Source organism: Apodemus sylvaticus, chromosome 22, assembly GCF_947179515.1.
Source record: "Apodemus sylvaticus chromosome 22, mApoSyl1.1, whole genome shotgun sequence".
Taxonomy (NCBI): Eukaryota; Metazoa; Chordata; class Mammalia; order Rodentia; family Muridae; genus Apodemus; species Apodemus sylvaticus.
Window position 1 is genome coordinate 47,318,256 of NC_067493.1, and position 17,345 is coordinate 47,335,600.

At 46.4% G+C, this 17,345-nt stretch overlaps 1 protein-coding gene across 7 annotated transcripts in view; it reads right to left on the reverse strand.

Moving 5' to 3' along the window:
- Positions 1 to 497: 497 nt before the first annotated feature.
- Positions 498 to 17,345, reverse strand: part of Atxn2 (ataxin 2) — a 96,895-nt gene continuing 80,047 nt past the window's right edge. For 2 of the 7 annotated variants that reach the window (XM_052168154.1, XM_052168148.1), the window contains 10 exons: positions 17,240 to 17,303; positions 16,459 to 16,611; positions 16,050 to 16,116; positions 12,997 to 13,181; positions 12,177 to 12,309; positions 9,097 to 9,150; positions 4,355 to 4,500; positions 3,658 to 3,885; positions 1,718 to 1,886; positions 804 to 922 (listed from right to left, as the gene is read on the reverse strand). In XM_052168154.1, the coding sequence (XP_052024114.1) occupies positions 894 to 922; positions 1,718 to 1,886; positions 3,658 to 3,885; positions 4,355 to 4,500; positions 9,097 to 9,150; positions 12,177 to 12,309; positions 12,997 to 13,181; positions 16,050 to 16,116; positions 16,459 to 16,611; positions 17,240 to 17,303 (1,228 nt within the window). In that variant the 3' untranslated portion in view covers positions 804 to 893. The other 5 variants (XM_052168149.1, XM_052168153.1, XM_052168152.1 and 2 more) reach the window with 5 other exon arrangements.

Genomic DNA, 17,345 nt, shown 5'->3' on the forward strand with positions numbered 1-17,345 from the left:
ACCAGGCCTGTTGTGTAGAAGAGGAAAAGTAAGCTTACAGGGTCTGCACTGCTCGCACATGTGGGCTTCTGCACTGCGCGCTGCCCACCTCTGGCCAGCCTTCTTTCTGCTGAAGCCAACTGCTAATCCACCCGAGAGGGAATCTCAGTCTTGGCCTTTTCTAGATACCTTGAGCCAGAACTAAAGGTGAAGAAGAAGAGCCACTTGGTCAGCACCTCCTCAGAGGCAGAGAAGCACCCAGCCTGCCTGCCCTGGGTCTGCCTCCCACAGCAGCAGGAGCCAACACAGACACACACTACTAACTAGGTAGCAGTTTTTAAAACTTTTTTTATTTTTTAATTTTTTTTTTTAGTTTTTATTTTATATTATCTACAAAGTAAAAGTTTTCCCTTAACTTAAAAGTTGAACCACTGTAGTCAGTGATCGCCTCATCAAACTTGATTTATAAATAATAATCCGTCAGTTTGGCGGTAAGAATTTACTGAACTTCTGTCAAGTTTAGTAAAAGGGCGTTCCAAGTCTTGATTTTTTTTTTTTTAAAGCGGTAATAGCAGCAAGAATCACTCTTGTTACTTCTGTTGCTAGCTGATGTGTTCATGACTCTCAAGGGCCATTAAAAAATAAATAACTTCCAGTTTGAGCAAGCAGAGCTGGGCACTTGCAGGACCCTGCAACAGCACATGGAATTACGTAACAGCCACAAGTCCTACATGCCTCTACTCGGTCCAAATAGCCTCACTGCAAGTGAGCTGTTAGCACTCCTATCGGATGTTAAATCAGTGTATCTTTTTTAAAAAACAAAATAAATGAAGTTCTAGTTTTCTGTGCTTCCAGTTGGCAGAAGCAGTAGAAGGGAGGAGGGGATTTGGCCTTTCGGTTCCTCCAGGGCAGCCTTACAACTGCTGTTGGTGGTGGGCTTGTACTGTAAAAAAGAAAAGTGGCTATTTAAACAACACAGGCACCAACTGCCCACCAGCCTAGTGTCTGCAGCACATGACTGTCAACTACTCTAGTGCTAGTGAGTAAGACTGGAGATTTTATGCTGCCCCCCCTCTCCCCCCCCCAGCTGCAGCCAAGGTGGGGTTGGGGAGGGCAGGGGGGTGAGGAGAAACAAACCAGTCAGACGTAAAATCACTTCAGATACAAGTCCTGGACTTGCTGCTTGTGGAGCACAGGCCTTCACACCCCCTCCCACTAATGCTAGCCAAGCACCAATGCTTTCCAAGTCACAGGGAAGACAGGTGTCGTCACAGCAGCATCAGTACGAGACATCATGGGCGTCCTGTGTCAGGGCACAGGCTGGGCTAAATCTACACTCAGACCAGTCCGCACACAGCGCGTGCTCACCAGTGCTCTTCTCCAAGCTACAATCAAACTTGGCCATGGGCAGAAACCCCCCACATCAGCCTATGAAGGACTCGGGAAGGAACACGCTGCCCTGTCCAGCCTATCATACATAACCAGGAAGGCCAACTGAGTCCTCGGCATGCATCGGCTACCCAGAATGAGGCTGCTGCTTCTCAAGCCAACCCTGATACCAGCAGAACACACACAGAGCCTGACGCTCCCTGACCGTCACGGTCCCTCCTGTGCACACCTGGATGGGCCTCGCTAGTCAGGCTTGCAGCCTGAAGCACTGGTCCTGCCTGCCATTCTACCTCTGCGAGCGAGCAGAACGCTCGGGGTGCCCGGCGGCCCCTGCACACACACGCCTCACCTGAAGGGTGCGTCATATAAGGGAAATGCGCTGTTGTCGAGACTGGAATGGGCTGTAGTGCACTTTGAGCGAGGGCGGCCTGGGGACCGCCGGGTGGCTGTGTCGTCATTAGCATCATTGGCGCATGGGCAGTTGGATGAGAAGGAACCATTCCTGACTGTACATGAGCCTGAAACAGAGAGCTCTTTTACGCATACAGGCAACATCTCCTTCTTAAACAAGTCAACTATTCCTCTCATTGGACTAGGGCTCTTGAAGGGGCAAGATGGACTTCTTGGGTCACCTTGAGGTAGATCCTGCACGACTAAGATGGGGAAGTTGGCTACAGCCTCCTAGTCCCCAACATGTCTGCTCAGATTACCACACAGGGCAAGGTCTTCACCAAAAGCAGGCCTCTATTGGGATGGGAAGGGCACTTTTTTAGCTTGCTACGGTGCATGGCCAAAGATATCAATGCCCTTTTCAAGTCAGAAAGCAACTGACAAGGGCTGTGAGGGGACTGCCTCCCCAGCACCCTCCGCAGCCTCCTGAGTCTCTCCTCTTCCGCCCTTCCTCAGTCATGATGGGTTCCCCAAAAGGAGGGTGAAGCAGCACTTAGGCCCCTCCCTTTAAAAGCTTAGCTGATGGGGCAAAGGCTGCAGTTACTGGCTCCACTGAGATGACAGAGTAATCTCAAGTTGGGTCAACCCTGTGCTCCGTTCCAAGTGGCAGCAAATTTAAGTTAGAAAGGTGATGTTAGCTAACTGGTCGGTAAGCTCAACCTCGGCTCTGCAGGGAGTGGGCAGAGCAGGAAGAGGCTGCTTCCTGCCTCCCATCCTGTGCATTGCTCTAGACCATCACCCCAGCGAAGCACTGGTTCACACCTTCAAACAGGCCCGTGGCTCTCTGCTTTCCCTGTTAGCCTCCTACTCTTCTTACACAAACACATGAGAGAGGTTTGGCGTGAGCCCATCGTACACATGAATTCACAACCTCTGCTGGACACTTACAGGGCCCTGATTCTCTTAAATCTCACTCCACCAAAGCACACTGACCAAACTGGCTACCCTCCCCACTGTTGCCAGCCAACCAACAGGAGCTATTCTACAGACCCTTAGCTCTGGGGGAAGGACAGTAACAAGCTAGCCTTCTTCAAGAGACCCAACTACACGGCATCTCTAGCTCACACCTTGCCAGAGCCTCACTGGCACACTGAGACAGGAAATGGAATCATTCACTAAGTCTTCTAAGTGAGACCCGCCTCAGGGAACTGTGATCAAAAGTAGCAGACATCTGATACAGCCACCTTACGCTAATAGCTACAGAGAGGGCCTCCCCATGGCCCAGCTGTCCTGGCTCTATCAGCAACCACACCTTTCAACCTCAGACTTTACACTCGGGGAAAGAAAGCTCCAGATGATCTTGGGGCTACTCTGGGGCTTCAGTTATACTGCACCACCGTCCAAGACCCAAGCTCTGGAAACACAACATAGGATCACAGCAGATAGAAGTAACCAGGCAAAACAGCTGGGACACTTCTCAGAAGTTGTGTGACTACCACTCAAACTAACAGGCCCAGAGCAGTGCCTGCATCCTGCTCTCAGATCCCCATGTGCGCGTGTGTAGAGGTGTCTGTCTGTGTACACATATACACACAGTGGTGAAGCCAGAGAGACGTAGCGAAGCAGACACAGAGAGGAGAGGACTGGGGTGCATTCCAGACTCAGAGGTTGAAGGTCTCAGCTGGGAAATGCTAAATTACAATTTCACTGATCCATCACAAAGTCATAGCAACATTCACTGAGGGCCAGAAGGTCACGTACTAAGCAGGAAGGGCAGACAGGCAGATGGCACCACACACAGGGTTTCCTGGCTTGGGGAGCAACTGGCTCCTTGCTGCCTCTCTGACCACCACCATTCCCTATGTGGCCTTCACAAAAACGTGGCTAGTGCTGGTTTACCTGAGGTACGTGGGCCATGTGGGGTGGGGTAGTGTATGCCGGCTGAACATGAGAAGGATGGATGGTGAAGACTGTCTGTTGTGCTGCTGGGAAACTGCTCTGTGGAGACTGTGTATTAGAGGCAGGAGTCATGGAAGGTGGTGTTGGTGCCAGCCCCGCATGATAAATAGCCGACTGCTGCTGTGGACTGGCCAGATGAAGAGCCTGGGCGGCCTGGTGCTGATGGTGCTGTGAAGCAATGGGAAACGTCATAGAGTGAAGGCCACAGGCCAGCACAGCCCATCACACCCCAGGGAGGTGTACAGAGGAGAGCACGAAATATCTCCTGTCCAGATGGTTTCCTCAAGCCCAAGTCTCAGGTGGGCAATTACAAGTCCAAAGGAGGCCTGAGCTGCCCCATTAGCACATGTGAGTAAGGAGCCAACGGGAAGGCAACATTATGGCTTGGCTTCCTTCAGGTATGCAATTCCAGAGTGCCTTAGACTTAACCGAGAACTTTGAGATCAAGCGGCTTTTTAACAATGTTTCTGACACTCACCCTTAGGGAATGGCCTACCCAACATGACATTTTCAAGACCTTCTGTGTACCCATAACTACTCGCAGATACTTAAGGATGGCAGCCCTGATCACATGGAGTCTACTAAGTAGCAGGGACAAGGGAGCAGCTGTGCACGCACAGGCCATGCCTCTCCTTACCTGAACAGGACTGGGTGCAGGATGACTTCCACCATGCTGGCTTTGTTGTTGTCCAGTGGGAGTGGCCGAAGGCTGAGGATGGGGAGTATGTGGATGCAGGGTGGCATTAGGATGTGCATACTGCTGAGCGAGGGAGCCGGTGGAAACTGAGGGAAAAGGAAAAGGAACGTGTATAACTGACACACGACAATGGCCACTGTCAGCCGCTGTGCCTAATTCACAGTGCTTTCCCTACCACTACAAAATAACCCAGGCAGTGCCGTTCTCTACAGCTGTGGAGAGCAGGCACAGTTTGCAAAGTAGATGGAAGGGCTCTGCTTCACAGGCCAGCATGTGACCCACGTGCTGCAGCTCTACACTACACTGACACCAAGCTAGTTTAAATTTACTCAGACAACAACAAAGACACTGGCCCACATGAAGACAGGCAGTCTCTCTCTCTCAAGCTCAGCATCTGATTATGTCACCATGTTACTGTCCTGGAATAGTTCCCGTATGCACACCAGTGAAGCTGGGAGCAAGGACAGCGTCACTGCCATCAACTCTGTCAAACATTGTACCCACTCACTATTCTGTTCCCTACTGAGGAGCTCCTAACAAAAAGCCTGGAGATGAAACCACCCCATCCTGTTAGCTAGAAAAAATACCAAAGGAACAGGTTTTTCTTAACACTTAACTTAAAATGTGACTATAATGACAAAGACCCAGCAGCAGCTATTTATCCATCTAGGAGGGGCCCCACCTTGGTACCAAACAAGGAAATCAAGTATTAAGTGAACCTGTGCCTTTACAGAACAGCAGCCTGGGGATGAAAAGCCCAGGAAGGTCTCACTGCTCCTGTGACTCTTCACAGCTCATGGGCGCAAACTAAACATCAGGCAGAAAATTGGGTGCTCTCAAGCCATATATATGTGTGTGTGTGTCTGTGTGTGTCTGTGTGTGTGTTTATATGTCAGTACTGAACCCTTAGCCCTTAGCCTTCCACAACCAAGTCCACACACAGATGTTGTCACAGTTTCATGCACTTTAGGTAATATGTCAGCAAACACAGGTATGGTGTGGCAGAGAAGCAAAACCACTTAAGGTTAGTGCCAACACTCCCAAGAACAGTCAGCTTGGAGGACGCTGGCTGTGTACCAGCTGGTTGGTATAGAGGGTGAGGGACATTCCTGAGGCATCACAGGGCAGGGCAGGGCATTCTATTTCCAATGTGTGGTCTTGAGTGACAAATGCATCTGAGAGGGCAAAGCAGAATGCCAGAGCTGGCATGACCTGTGTATGCAATCACCAAGGCGACAGGCCTCACCAGTGTCCCTCAATCCAGGTGAGACTGATGATGGCAATTGTGTTTAGATCTTGGTAAAGTTTCCCCGACTGTATTAGTCAACAGATGTGTAATGAGAAAACCACAGCAGCCTAATGTCACAATGTTTTCACTGAGTCAGGAAGAGCAGTCCGTTTTCTACTTCACTGATTGTGAGAAGCCACCCCCAAGCACTATAGCACTTAAGAACGACTTCTGTTTTTAGAGACGGGGTCTGCAACTGCAGACTAGGCGGCTGGATGGTGACTGCTGGAGCAAGTGTCGCATTCTAAAGGCAAACACTGCATGCCATCCAGTGTTCCCTAAGAGTCTCCTTTATAGCAATTTTAAGTCCGACTGCGGGAAAGCAATCCTGAAGGTCTACTTATGGGAGTTCATAAAGACAGTGGGTACAGAAGCTCAAGTATTCAGAAGAGAAAAAAGCTTAAAAAAACATAAGTAAAAGGCTTGGAGACAGAACTCAGCACAGAGCTCTGTGCAGAAGGCCCTGAGTTACAGTCCCAGAATGGGTGGGAAAACATCAAAGAACTCTGAAGGAAACTCCAGCAAAATGCTGTGGGAACGCGGCCACCGCAGTCACAGTAACTGTGTCCATCAAGTCTCAGAATTACATTTGTCAACTGGGAAAATGGGCAAGTCTTGATACTGTCATCTGGAAAGAGAATTAAAGACCTTCCTCCCTCCTTGTTTGCTTTACCTTCCTTTATAGCTTAAGTTGACCGGGGCCCTACCACTCAGCCCCATCTTCCCAGTGGACTCCCCAGGACACCATAGCCTGCCAGGGTCAGGATCACTTAGCTGTATTCTTCACTTACTCAGAGTTCATGGAGGATTGGACCCAGAGCCTCCTGCATACTAAGTACACAGTCTACACTGAGCTACACTCTTAGCCATGTTCTTAAGATTTAATAATTAATAATCAATCAGAGGCAGGGCTTGGTGAAGCCCAAGCAACCCTCCAGCTCAACAGCAGCAGAAGTGACCTTGGACTTCTAAGAGGCCCTTCACCTTAGCTCCTCACATAGTGGGGTCATAATTCTGCTACCATACCCAGTTTTGAATTTTGTTTTTATATATAAGGGCATTTTAAGGCTAGGGAGATGGAGTGAAAAAAGGTGACTCGGCTCTCCTGTGCACGCCAGCAGAGGAAGTTGTCTCTTTCTACCCTTACGGAGACTCTGGAGATGATATGCTAGTAGCCAGGCTCTCACCAAAGGGCATTTTTATCATTGAGCCACCTTCCTACCCCTATTATACATCTTTTAAAAAGATTTATTTTTATTGTGTGTATATGAGTGTTTTGCCTGTGCAACACACATATGTGCAATGCTCACACAGACCAGAACAGAGTACAGGATCCCACGGAACTACAGTGAGCAGCTGCTGGGTGCTGGGACCCAAGGCCAAGTGCTGTGCATTGTGGAGCTGCTTCTCCGGCCCACATGCAAGCATCCTAACAAAGCACTTACAGGAGCGCCCATAGAAATGTTTTCATCTGCTCACTTTCTGGCTCAAAGAGTCCAAACACAAGCACCTTATCCAATCCTTTCCCTTGAATACAAGGTGAAAATTGGGGAAATGGAAACTTCCCACCAGCAGCAAAGCTAAGGGCAATAAAAAGCAGGAGAGGGAAATTATCAAACAACAAAAAGAGAAGACACAGGGGTCTGTGCGCAAGAGTGGGGTCCTGGGAGAATGGCAAGCAGGGCTTCCAGCAAAGGGCGGAATTAGATGCCTTCTCCTCTACTGGTTAATTTAACTACTTGGGAAACTAGAAAGACTATGAACCATCTCAGAAGCTCTGAAATCAGCAGCTAAATTATACTTACAAGGCTCAAGTGGTCTCCTGAGAGCAGAGTGCTTCTTGACTTAAGTATTTAAAATTCTAAATATGTCAAATAACTAGATTAACATTAACTAGATCTCAGAAACAGTCCCCAAGTCAAGTTAACAAAAGCGATTTCAGTCCACAGGGCCAGACGCTGGATGTGTAAACAGGCTCTATCGTCTTGACCTGAGACGCACAGGTCACTGGTGATCACCAGCAGTTGGAAACACTGAAAATAAGCAGAACAGGATCCTCCAACTTCAGTAATTCCAAAAGGGGGATATAACTCAAGGAGCACATTTTAGGGGGCAGAGGAGATAAAAGACATCAAACTAAGGCAAGGCAAAATAGCAGTGGACTAAGGCAGAACAAGGCTACAAGATCCCCAACAACAGCCACAGGCTTTAGTGAGGCAGACTCCTTTCATGAGGAAGCTATGCTCAGGCTGTCAGTACTTAGGGGCGATGATTCAAGACCTTCCAGTCATTTGCCAGGAAAGTGACTATGACTGTAACAGACCATGCTATCCTAACAGATGGTTAGGATAACTGCATTGGAGACCTCAAAACTGTGTCTTTAAAATCCTCATGTACATTCTCAACAAGTCTACTTTTCCAAGAGCTTCTGAAAGGACGCTACTTGGTAACTTATCCCAGGCACCAAAAAAGTAGCAACTAACTTTGGCTTGGCACAATTAATGAAAATTTAAGGTAAAAATGTTTCTAAAACCCTATTGATGAGTACTCATTCCAAAATAGCCCAAAATGTAGTCCCTAATTTAAGAACATTAAATCTTAATGTTTGTTAGAACTCATGTTTCATACAAAGTGACATAAGCAACATACATTCCTAAAAGGTCTCTTAGTAATTAGCCTACCAAAGCCTATCATCTGCTTCATTTTAAAACAATGCCCCGTGGAATTAGGGAAAATTCATCTCTCGGGTTCACTTAGGGAAGAAGGTGGCCTAGATCGCATTCTGTGCTTCCTGAGGCCTTCTCGTGCTGAAGGAAGCTCGACACCATGAGTATACCTGCTCCCAAGACTTTAAGCCTCTAATCATGCAAACACAGAGAAGAACTGTCTAACGACTTTCATCTGCCCTGTACTACAGGGACTGCAGTAAGGACACCACTCTGTAGTCCCAGGGTACTACAAATGAGCTTTACACAAGCTTGAGATACAGTATAAAATACTATCTATTGTTCAGAAAAAGCTTCCCAGAATGAGGAAGGCATAAGATATTTCCCACACAGTTACACTCTTGCATTGTATTCAAAACTGCTTCCTGAAAGAACTCAGTCTTTTCTTAAGCTAAGACATAGTTCTTCTGACAAAAGTCTGAACCATATAAACAGAGCCAAAGTTCTTTACCTTTTTTTGTTTTAGTACTAGGGAATGAATTTAGGGCCTGATGCATGCTAGAGCAAGCTACTCCACCACTAAGTCACATCCCCAGCCCAGACATGCATACTTTGAATGATTCTGTCTGGTCAAAGAAAATATTCTCCAACAAGTTAGCTACTTTAACACATATCCCTTAAATAGTGTTTACTGTGTAATTAAAATTAGTATAAAAAACCCAACTCACTGGCAAAGTAGAAAGAAGGGCTTGTCTCCTTGTTGTATGGTAATTTGGGACATGCTGAATTTGGGAAATAGAAAGGTAAATTAGCCTCTTGAGGTGTGCATTCCTGGTGTTCTGGAAAGGCCGACATATTCAGTGATCTTTTGTATTCAGGCACGGATCGTTCTGACAGGGGTGGCCAGCACTGTAAATAAGCATTGCTGCAGAGATTTACAAGCGAACAGGACTGAACCGGAAGGCTTTCCTTCTGTACTGAGGTAGCAAGTCCGCACGCTGACTTGCTTAAATAAAAAGAATAAGATTATTATCTGATAGAGAACCATTAACTGATAAAAAGACCAACATGGCATCCATCAAACAGCCTTGACATAAGCAAGGTACCCAGATAAAACAGTATTTAAGCAAATTCATGATACATAATTTTTGACAGCAACACAAATGTCACCACAGGCCCTTGGGTAGTAAATCCCAAGGTTCATTTCATAAAAATATAAATTTAAGTATCACACTATTCATACTAAAATGTGTCTGTCTAATATTCATAATATATGAATATTAACAAGTAGATGTCGGGCAGAAGGATTATGGGAAATTCTATTTCTGTATGTTTATTTGTACTTAAAAAAAACTTATCTGCATTAAACTATACATGTTAAAAATATTTAGCTGGTGTGGCTGTTCACACCTCTAATCCAAGTACTTGGGAGGTAGAAGCAGGTGAATCTCTGAATTCAAGGCCAGCCTGGCCTGTATAGCAAGTTCAAGGACAGCCAGGGCTATATAGAGACCCTGTCTTTTTTTGGAGGAGTGTGAGTGGGGATAGTAAGAAACATTCAATTCTTCTGGATGACCTGTCATTCAGACAGTGCTATCATTGTTTCTGAAAATGAAACCATTGCTCTAATACCCAGTGAGATGAGCAGGAGACTGGCTATGAGGAGAACAGAAGTTACAGTGACCACTTCGGAGGGCAGAGGCAACAAAGTGAGAATGCTAATAGAAGTCAGTCCTTCCTCAGAGAGTACACGGTGACACCATGCAGTCCTCCTCAACACAAGGAGGGCCTTTGCCTTGACCACAGCAGTAATGATCAACAAAAAGGCAGATCAGCAGCAGGACTGAGGACAACTCATCACTGCACTGTAAATCAACATCTTCAAGTGTCTGACTTCTTGGGTTATATAAAAGACATACTTTTCAAAGGAAAAGAACACAAAATTAGCATTTCCATACAACAGTTTTCAAACAGTGTATATGTTTGGTGTAACTGATCTATGGAGCAGCCAAGGTACTGACAAACTTGTGTCAACATATTAAAAAATAATTTGTGACTGTGGGAAAATCCCGCAAACAATGCTTTTCCTAGAGTGCTTTTTATACAAGACCTGCCTGACAAAGGCACATCCATATCAGTAGCCCGGGAGGTGGCTTCCACATAGCACTGCAATGGCAGCCACACAGTGACTGTTCCTAAAGGCACTACAAATTTCAGCTCCAAAGTGTCCTCTTAATCCAGTGGGAGGGCATGCCAGAAACAGCAGGAAAGAGGTGTCTCTTCTCCTTCTGAATCATGCAGTACTCAGCAGTGTCCTAACAGAAGAACGGCAACCAAGCCTTTTAACAAGCTAGAAGGCTGGAAATGCATGCAATGGTGCACGAGCCAGCAAGCGATACCACCAGCGCCTTTCCACACAAGGTCTGATCTAATCCCAGAGAGTACAACTGACCACATGCTGAAGGACAGACACATCATGATGAAAATATAAACCAGGTCAGGCTGTCACTCTATTAATCCAAACACAGGAGGACTTTTATCTGAGTCAGGGTCTTACTACACCGCCCAGACTGTTCTCAATACTGGATCCTCCTTTTTCACGGTGCCCACAGAGCTGAGATTTATAGGCGTTCTCCCACGCCAGGCCACGGACTGACCGCTTCCCAAACACATCACTCGCCCTGCTCTCTCATATACCCAGTACAAACTCATGACAATGGGGATGACTGTGACCAAACGTGGAACCAGAAGACCTCAGGGTTTTATAAAGGCAAGGGTTCCCACGGCATGGGTCCCTGCTCAGTACACGTCGGGTGGCCAATGCTCCTCTTAGCCTGCATAACGTTAAAGCATCAGGAATGATCACGTTTACCAGATCGCAGACCTTACTGCCCCGCACATGCTCACTTGAGGCATCCAGCTAAGAGGATGAGACACAGCGAGTGCACGGCTGCGTGCGCTCCCACTCTCAGTCCCAAGGTGCACACTTCTCAACTGAGGAGTCACCCAACCTTATCTAACATTCCAAAGAATTCAAATGTCACTAGGAAAAACATGTGTGTGTTAAGTTTGTATAGTGCTGTCATTTAACGTGGAGAGTAATTTAAGGTGACTGTAAAAAGCATACTGTAAGGCGATCAGGCGACTGACTTTGCGTAGTAAGATGCAGGAAGTAGGAAAGACACTATGATACACCCTTTCCCACAAGGCTTAGGCAGGATAAGGAGAATGACCTGGGGCAGGAAGAAGGAAAGTACAGCGTTCCCCCAAAAGATGCTCTCTCGTTACACGTTGTCAGTTTGTTTTTCCTCTCTGAAACAGGGTCTTACGATATAGCCCTGACTGCCCTGGACTTGCTTTGCAGACCAGGCTGGCCTCCAACTCACAGAGATCTGCCTGCCTCTGCCCTGAACCCCCGAGAGCTGGGATTGAAAGTGCACACCCCCATGCCCAGCTCATCGTTTTCTAAAGGAGAAACATATCAAGACAGAGGGATGCAGGTACAAAGTAGAGATGAATTACCAGTAAGTCTGACATAAGTTTGCTTTTGTTTTAAGACTCTCAACACTCACTGTCAGAGTCAGGTTATTTTTACTAAGTTTTTTTGAAGTAGGGTCTCTCTGTTGCCCAGGTCTGTCTCTCACCCTCAGCTCAAATGATCCTGTATTTTATAGTCTCCCCACTACCACTAGTAGCCAGGATCCAGTCACCCCACTATTCCTACCTCAGGCTATTCTTAAAACAGAGTATCTTTATAGAGTTGTAGAACTACAGTCACACAGAGAAGAGACAATAAAATGTTTCCTACCATACATCGCGTGCGTCTGCTCGTGAGCCCCGAATTGAGCGGCTGAAGAAGACACTAAACCCGGCTGAGCATGTGTTGGTGGTGCCATCATCCTGGCACTACCTTGTATGACAGGACTGTACACATGAGGATGCTGTATTTAGACAAGAGAACATTCATTATGCCAAATTAGTGATGTGAAATCTAGTTAAGATTCTTTTTTTAAAGATTCCCTATGTATGTGTTTCGGGTGTATGCATGCACATGTGTCATGCTGGAAGGGGCTTGAATAAGGCATCGGATGCCCTGGAACAGTAATTAAGTTCTACCTTGTGAGCCACCATGCACGTGCTGGGCAGCAAGCCTGGCCCCGTCCCCAGCAGGAAACGACTCCTACTGAGCCACTGCTCTGTCCCAGTCTCTTCTGAATCCCAGCTCTATGGTTCCCAGAAACATTTCAAAGTTCTATTTCTTGGATGCTTCCGTTTCAATTTTTTCTTTTTAAGATTTATTTTCTTTATGTATATTTGTTCTTTGTGTGTATGTAGATGTCCATGGAGACCAAAGTATCTTCTGAAATAGGTATGGGGACAATACCTAAGCCCCGGGACCGTCTGCAAGAGCATCATGTGCCCTCTCCAACAGGCTTCAAGTACACTAGGCACAGCATGTGGTTTAAAACATGCAAAAAATAATCGTACACATAAAAAAAAGAAACACATTTAAAAGGCCCCAATTCCTTAACTATCCATAAAACAAAGCCAAAAAACCCCATAAACACAAACAATGGAAACGAGATGCTTTTCTTCAGAGGGAAGTGCGTTGGGCTCCCTGGCCTTACCTGAGACTGATAATGCGGCACATGCTGGACCAGAGGTTGATTGGGAAACTGCTGAGGGCTGTAGGCAACATACTGAGTGGAGTAGGCGGGCGGGGTGGCTACGATGGGCGGCCCTGCAGCAGAGGCAGGGTGCATCATGGTGCTTTGATGATGCTGGTCTTGTCGCTGTTGGGGCATATTTGGTACTGCAGTAAAGAAAAAGGAAATGTATTAAAAGGAAAGAAAACCTTTTCAGTACAAGTCATGCATCTGTGTGGTCTACAAGGCTCTGTGTGACCCGACTCTGGCCCTGCCTTTCAAAGCTGTCTTACCCAGCTCCCACCCTTCTCCAGCTGCTCTGAGCTCTCGTTCCAGTCAGCTCCAGGAAAGTGATTCATCCTTCAGAGTTTAGCTGTGCAGGGACCTTCCCTTCACCTGGTTTTCATAGCATAGAATATGGTATTACGATGGGAGGAGACCCTAGGGACTGTCTGATACTCCAAATTATAACATGTTTAAGGTCATGAAAGGTTCCTTTCCGAAGACAGACAGATGACAGAAAAGCTGATACAAACCCAACACCCATCACTCTATTCCTGCTTTACTCCCAGCCCAGTTGCATTTTGTCAGAGCCACTAAGCTTAGGACTTCTGCACCAAACAGCTCCACCAGCCGCTCCCCTCTGTCTCCTCTGCTACCATACAGTACCGAGTACACCAAGCAGGAGGTTTCTACTTAACACCATCCCCACACTGCACAAAAAGAAAGGAAAAATTGCTTTCTGTGTGCAATGTATGTTTGCTTCCATATTCCTATGAAGGTTCCTTCTCTTGATGTCAGCTAAGAGCTGAGCAAATCTTTAATCCCACACCCAGGAAACAGAGGCAGGAAGGCCTGTGTAATGCTCACATCACAAATGGCACATCAACTGTAGCTGTCATGTCTGTTCCTGATGTCATGCTAACTCCGGGAGGAACTGCATGCCTTACAAGGGGTACAGCACAAAGAACACGTAACATGGCTTGCTTACTCGGGCAACAGATCTATAGCAACTATTTTTTATCGATGTGTTTATTACTTTAAATATTGAAAAAGATTGGCTGAACATTTAAAGAAACTGCTATTGTTAGAAAAAGGAAAGGGTATTTGATTCGGTGGGGAACCCCCCCCCCCATAAACCTAAATATTACTTTTATCAAATAAAAAACTGCCTAGTTAATCTCAGTAAAAATCTCTTCACTACTTGTGTTGTATCTTTGCGCATGAACCAGCAGAGACAGTGCATGACTAGACTTGGTGCACAAGGGAAGTAGAGGCGAGGACAGCAGACATTCAAGGGCCTCAGCTTTTGAGGTTGGTTTGGGATCCTTTGCAAAGCAAATACATGCATACAAAGCGACGAGAAACACACTAGCCCCAGATACCTGCCTCACAAAAGATATTATATTTACTTGGCTGTAGTGTGTTTCTCCACAAGTCAATGGATATTCAGATTACACTTTGCATGAACCATACTTTAGCCACTTCACATGTCATTGGCTCTCTGTTAGGAGCAATTTTGCCCAACAGAGGCCATGTGGCAATATTTGGAGATCTTTTTCATCATCCTAATCAACTAAAGGGTTGCTACTACTAAGTCTAATGATTGCTAATGAGCACCCACAGTCAGCAATAGACTTCTCCCCACTGTAGAAAAAAATACCAGTTACAGATGGCAATGATGCCAAGCGTAAGACAATTGACTTCAGCCCTGCGGGTGGTACAGGCATGAAGCTCAGAACCTGAGGACAGAAAGCAAGATCAGGGGTTCCAGGACAGCCAGGGCTACACAGAGAAACCCTGTCTCGAAACAACCTAATCCAAAAAAGAAAACCAGCCAGTGTGGTGGTACGTGGTCTTTAATTCCAGGTATTACAGAGATAGAGGATCGATATGGAGTTTGAGGTTAACCTGCTCTACATAGCCAGTTCCAGACCAGTCAGGGTTACACAGTGAGACTATGTCTGAAAACAATTCCAAATAAACCAAACCAATCCTGTTAAAATTTCAATTTAGACTTCAGGTTGAAATTTCTAAAATGTATTTCTTTTGGCAGAAAATACCAAATAGAGTCTAGAGAGATGGCTTATCAGTTAAGGTCAGAGTTCATGCAGGTTCCCAGAACGTGCATGGCAGGCAGCTCACAGCTGACTGGGTACCAGTCCTGGGTTTTACTGCCCATTTCTGGCTTCCCTGCGTCCATACAGTACAAGTACAAACACGCTGGCCAAATGTTCATATATAGAAAACAAAAATAAAAAGACAGATATGTGTATGAATGTTTTGCCTACATGTATGTCAATATACTATGTGTACACGTGGTGTGCATGGAGGCCAGAAGAGGGCACTGAATTCCTTGGGACTGGAGGTAGGTAAGCTGTGCGGCACCTTGTGGGAGCTGGACATGAAGCCTGGGTCATCTCCAAGAGCAGCAGCACTCTTGGAGTGCGTGTGCCAGTCTCAAAATGCATCTTTAAAAAGAAGGCCAGGTGTGGTGGGCACACCTTTAATGCCAGCACGTGGGGGGCAAGCAGATTTATATGAATTGTACGAAAGCCTGGTCTATATAGTAAGTTCCAGGCTAGCCAAGGTTAGAAAGGGAGAGGGAGAGACTGTGTGTGTGTGTGTGTGTTGTGGTGGTGGTGGTGGTAGGCAGGCGACGGGGACGGGGATGGGGACAGGGACAGGGACGGGGAGGGACATTTACAGGGTTGGCAAGATGGCTCATCAGGTAAAGGTACATGTGGCCAAATCCGATGATGTGAGTTTGATCCTAGAACCCACCAAGGAGAATTCTTACAGTCTTCTTTTAACCTCCATGCACACTGTGTGCACACATGCACATACTCACACCATATACAATGTTTACACATATTTTTTTCACATGATTACTATGTGATATCTGCTCATCAAGAGTCACGTGATGCTCACACTGGCCATCAGAAGTGAGCACACACCCTGTGAATTCTCACTGCACACTGGGGCTTACTTCATGCAGCACGCAGACACACGCACACAGGCAGGGCTATTCTCACCTTTACCTGCTCTGTAGGTCTTGGCTTGGCTCACTGGCATGGGCGTCATAGGTATTGGGTATAAAGGCTTGATGGGATTGAAAACACAGCATTAGATTCACATGGTAACAATATATTCTATCTCTGTCTTTTAATGTGATCTGGCCTGTGCTTTCCTGATTCCCTATGAGCTATTCAAAATAATACCCACAACTAAAAGGAACAACTCTGGGCTATAGTAAATGTAAGCCATTTTCTTGAAAATTAATCCTGATGTATAGATCCACATGCTAATGATACAATACACCAACCCCTACCCACCACCCACTCTTAACCCTCCCCACCATCAGGTGTCCAGTTAGTGCCAACCTAGGACACTTGTGCTAAATGCAAGCTACGGTGTCCAGCAAATCCTAACCATGGGACTTACTTGCACGCCCGGGCTCACGGGGACAGGATACATCATGTTGGGTGCAAAACACACAGGCTGGGTGTACACTGGAGCTGGCTGCTGATGACCCACCATGGATGGGCTGGCTTGTGCCTGAGGCCGAGGGGAAGTTGGGGTAGTAGAAGGCTTTGGCTACAAAAACAGAATTCAACATCAACTCGGTCAAGATGAAAAGCAACTATGAAACCAATCTTCACAGCAGCTCCCTAATCATTCTGCCAATTTGTTTCTAACTAGCACTTTTTATTCAGTTTCCAGGAGTTAGAAAAAGAAAAACTTAAGCTGTAGACATTTCTCAGTGTTAGAGGCTGGTATAAGCACAGATTTGATATCAGCACTGCATCTATATCTATCTGATCAAGCCAAGATAGTTATCAATGAAAAACATACAAAAATTGTAGTAATTTTACAAGAACCAGAAAAGGTCCATCCATTTTTTTCTTTCATTGTTGTGTTTTTGGGCAGGGTCTCACTACATGGCTGACACTGAGCAAACTCATGACCCTTTTGCCTCGCCTCCTGTTTGCTAAGGACATGGACTCTGGTGTGGTGGAGCAAGTGTCTGGGGCCTGGCAGTCTCACTCATCAAGAGCTTACACTCTGGGCTCTTCCTCCCAGCCGTGTTCTTACAGCAGCACAGCATGACTGACAAGCCTGTAGGACACACTGTCTCAGTGTCCTACAGCTGAGCCGGTGCTCAGGAGAAAAGCCATGAAGACCACAATGAAGCTTCTTCAGAAACCAGCTATAAAGGTCTTACCTGAGAGAAAGAGCGAGGGTTGAACTCCTTTGCATTGGGATTCAATGTCGACTTCCTAACTTGCCTAAATAAGAAAGAGAACAGGCAGGCCAGTGAAACATCAGGG